Consider the following 4,609-nt stretch of genomic DNA (forward strand, 5'->3'; position numbering starts at 1 on the left):
AGAGTGGCCAACCGCAGTGATAAATATACAGGTGACATAAATAAAAGGAAACTGAAGGTTAAATACATAAAAAAGGCAAGATCAAGGAAGCGAAAAAATATAAAACTGCTTACGATAATCTACTTGGTGACGCCAGACGATCTTTAATAACATAATAATAAAAAAAAAAAAAAAAAACTCCCTACCAGTCAACCTTCTCAAGAAGTGACACATTTGTAATATATTCTCTCTATTGCTAGACGGACGCCCTTCTCCCTGTCCCCCGAAAGAAGGCTGGTGGACTGCGGAAGAACGGTAACTTAGGCCTGCAGTCCATCGGGTTTACGTTCAGATGAGCCTGGGATTACTACTACTAGTACTACAACTATCACTAGAAATAAAATCTACAATACCTAACTCTTAGAACGTGACAAATTTTAAGTTAGGTAACTACTTCGTTCATGCTACCGCCAGACGCTTTCTTATTTAGCTTAGGACTGTCCTCTCGTAGTGAAAGGGTTAAAAGGACTTCATACGATATGGCGGTGCTGGAGACGGACGCCTTCACCTGGTGGTACCGACTTAATGGCTCTAATGCCGGTTATACAAAACGTCCCTCACCTCCCTCCCCATCCCCAAAAGTAGATGAACTGCAAAGTGGCAGCTTAAACCTGCAGTCCACTGGGTTTACGTACAGGTGAATCTAAAGCTAAAATTATTAATCCTCCTCCTCCTCCTACTCCTACTACTGCTACTACTACCACTGCATTATGCTCCTGCTACCGCCAGACGATTTATAGTACTGGGAAAGGGTTAAAAACACGCGGTAGGGTAGCACATACAAGGAGTGAGACAAAGAAATATAGGAAAGCTGTGGGAATACCAGCGTGGGATGGAATAAGTAAAAAGGTGACTACATTGGAAAAATGGAAAGTCCTGGAGTTACTTCCGTTGAATTCCCACCCAATACTCTCTCTCGTGGCGTTACTTCCGTTGAATTCCCACCCAATACTCTCTCTCGTGGCGTTACTTCCGTTGAATTCCCACCCAATACTCTCTCTCTCTCTCTCTCTCTCAATTTTTTCTGTTATTGGTCTACAGTTGCTTCAGGTCTTCCCCCCCTCCCCCCTCTTTCTCTCTCTTGATACCTTTTCCTTTGTTTGCTCTAATACGGCAGTAGCTGACCCTCCAGTGTCGTATGGAAAGTGGACCCGATGGATTTCAGGAGGAAGTCGCCCTTTTTCGGCAGTTCATTCTCCTCCTTTACGGAGTAAGGAGGGAGTTAGGAGACATTTGTATAACTGGACAGTGTTATATCTGTGTCACCACGCGAAGACATCCCTCTATGAAAAACATAGTCCCATTCTCGGGTTGAACGGGTTAGTAGGTCGAGTCGAATAAAGCTGCCATCACACTGGGACAGAAGTGGCTAACATCACAGCCAGTGTTGCGACCCGCTAGCCAAACTGACTCACGGTGAGCGAATTTCGCCTGCGAGGCGAAATGGATAACAATTCTCACAGCTTGTTGGTGGGATTAGAACTCAAATGAGACTATATTAATTTTGTAACTGGTGAGAAATTATTCTGTTATTCACAGAAGGAAACTTTAACTAAAACTGTTAAGTAAATACAATTCTTGTGGTTTTTATTCATTTTTATTTTTTTCTTGTAATATGAAATATTCGGACACTCTGGTGACCAGCCACGGAGGCTGTCTGTTTTTTCTCCAAACAAGTAAAAATCAGATTTCGATATGGATCCTGCGGCAAAGAAAACTCTAGAACACTGCATTGTGGCTCTGGAGTTGCTAAAGTACGTGAGGCGGTTACAGAAATTGAGGAAAAGGGAGTGGGTACTACGTGGTGGTTTGTTTACAAATGACCACGAGGCGCCAAGGCAGACGAGTCGACACTGTTAGCCGTTTCGGCTCGCAAAAACACACGAGTGTGACGGACACTCGACTCTGCTAGCCGTTTTCACTTGCAAAACTGGCTCGCATGTTAGCCACTTTTGGTCTAGTGTGACGCCGCCTTAGGGAGTACGAAACCAACTTCACGGAGTTCCCAAGCTCGCCTCAGGCTTTCCAAGTTTATTGGAATAGGCCACACTGACGCAACCAACCCCCTTCTCTCTCTCTCTCTCTCTCTATCCAGACAACAGTAATTTCCAGACGGCTTCACCAAAACCTCCCTAGAACATGGCCATTTCCCTATCAGGTAAACCTTACTGTATATCCCCCTCCCCCCCGTTTTTTTACTATAGGATCCCAAACTATCACTTGTCTGTATCTCGAATATTCACCGGGTCGGTCAGGATCACTTGATGGTCGTGATGGTCAGCTTTTACCCTCCCGGAAGGGAGCTGAGAGCTCATATAGTCCGATCTAAGGGCAAGGCTGTGACCTTCACACACGCGCACACCCGTCCCCTTGCTCCAGGGGGACAGTAACCACCCACTTCGTCAGTGAAACTTTTCGCAACCTGAGCGAGGCGCGAACTCCCGTCCACCAGTTGGCAAGCGGGAACGTTACCACTGCACCAGCGAGCGGTGTGTGTGTGTGTGTGTGTGTGTGTGTGTTTTGGGCAGCCGAAACTACACATTCAAATCACACCAAAATTGGCACAGAAATCGCAAAACAAATAGCTGTGAAAAAACTTGGTCCCATTACGACTGAAAAACTTTTACTACATTTAATGAGCGATCACATTTTGACCAAAAAAACGCTGCTCCTGGAGCCCGGCATAGGATCTCCGTAGCATTTTTTGCACACAGGTAAAACTATTTTGGACTTGCGTTCGGACAACTTGGGTTCCACTCCCGAAGCTGCAAATAATACGATCAATTTGTTGGATGCAAAAAAACCCAAGTAACAACGTTACATTACAAAAGCACATAAACGCGGGAGCCCTCCGCAGGAGCAAGTGCGAGGGGCCCTCCACGAGCACTTGTTAAAAGTCTAATTCAAGAACGAACTTAAATCTGCAAATCAACTGAAACCAAATACCGGTACTAAGCAAAATCTAATATACTTCGTTGAAATCGTCCTATAACATGATATCCCTATAAAACTAATAACACAAAAGTTCTATGATTACCGGCATGTCTTTTTACTTTATAACAAATATAAACGAGACAGCGGAACCTTTTCATTCTTCCCTCGACGTTAACAGTGTATTACAAAAAAAAAAATAAATAAATAAAATAAAAACCCGCACAATACACACACAAAAAAAAAGAAGTCTGGTGATGCCTGGAATAAAACTGTAGGGGATATCCAAGCCATAAACCCAGTGTGTGTGTGGCGGGAGGGGTTGTCGATGAGTAGGACCGGAAATATCGGAGATCCTTTTGTCGAGGTCAACCCTTCACACGATGCGGCTCTGGAAGGTTTGTCTCATGTTTAATGGAATCGTGTGACGGTACCAGGAATTAATTACGAAATGCTGTAAGTTAAAAATATGACGAATAGATGATTTAGTCAAACACACATAAGCTATCATGGCTCTACTACTACGACTACTACTACTAATGCTACCATCACTACTAGTACATCATCAATATTACTGCTACTACTGAATCATCATCATTACTACTACTGCTACTACATCACCATCATTATGGCCACGATCACCACCCTGTTTCTCAGTCATAACGGGCAAGTGGGAGTCATGAACACCAACAAATGAAGGAAAAACTCGATCATCAGATTACTCAATGAAATGGGCTACACAGCGGGCCTGCAATCCATTCACTCACCATCCTGTACAAAATAAATGTTCGCCATCCTATACGCAAACAATAACTTTTAATTAAATGACAAACTTTGTGGAAATCGCGGAAAAAGCAAAATAGTGGTGATTCGAAAGCACGCTCGAAACCTTATACTTTACTACTACTACCGCAGGAATTCACTCAGATATGGGTCAATTAACTCAGCAATGCTTCACGGAAATACATATATTAAGATATACCTTATCTACATGTGGATATTATTGAAATGAACCTGCGCAAATATAAATAATAAGAAACAGATGATTTGCTCCTTCGTCTAATATTATTATCATTATTATTAGTTACTACATTTTTTTCGATGAATATCACATTGTGAGCTCAGCTGGGCCGCACAAAAACAAATATTAACCTCTATTCAATAACCTCTAAATGTGAACTGTAGGTTAATGAAAACCCAGAAAAAAAAAAAAAGTACAAAAATCGAAACAATGGCGATTCGAAATTGGTGGAAAAAATCACTGACCCAGAAACCAGCCTTGACGTAGACCAACTTAAATGTCAAAATGTAGCCATGTTTCGCTCTGGAATACTTAACCATTCTCTGAGTCAAAAATTAATACCATGCTCTAATTTCTAGTGGATATGCAGGTGTCAAAAAGTTGGTCAGAGGATTTCTTACGGCAATAGGCTACATGATTCGGCATTTGATTCTCTTAGCCAATTACTACTGACCTTCCATATCTGCGGTGATTTTGGCGTTATTTGTACCCTCTTTCAGTCAATGTTGCGGCAGACACTTCTCTAGAGGGTAAGCTTATCACAGGGTATCACACTAGAGGTAATATTGCACTATAAGAGATAATATAATGCATAGCGAACTCAAGCAGCGGCCAACA

General features: G+C 42.5%; 1 protein-coding gene across 1 annotated transcript in view; it reads right to left on the reverse strand.

The window, feature by feature from the left end:
- LOC145401020 (ferric reductase 1-like) overlaps window positions 1-4,609 on the reverse strand; it is a 73,736-nt gene extending 69,127 nt beyond the window's left edge. The window contains exon 1 of the mRNA XM_080273392.1: window positions 4,446-4,609. Coding sequence (XP_080129518.1) covers window positions 4,446-4,452 — 7 coding nt within the window. The 5' untranslated portion in view covers window positions 4,453-4,609. The remainder of the gene's footprint in view (window positions 1-4,445) is intronic.

Source organism: Coenobita brevimanus, chromosome 54 (genome assembly GCF_032717465.1).
Source record: "Coenobita brevimanus isolate Jiangsu-jjx chromosome 54, ASM3271746v2, whole genome shotgun sequence".
Lineage (NCBI taxonomy): Eukaryota > Metazoa > Arthropoda > Malacostraca > Decapoda > Coenobitidae > Coenobita > Coenobita brevimanus.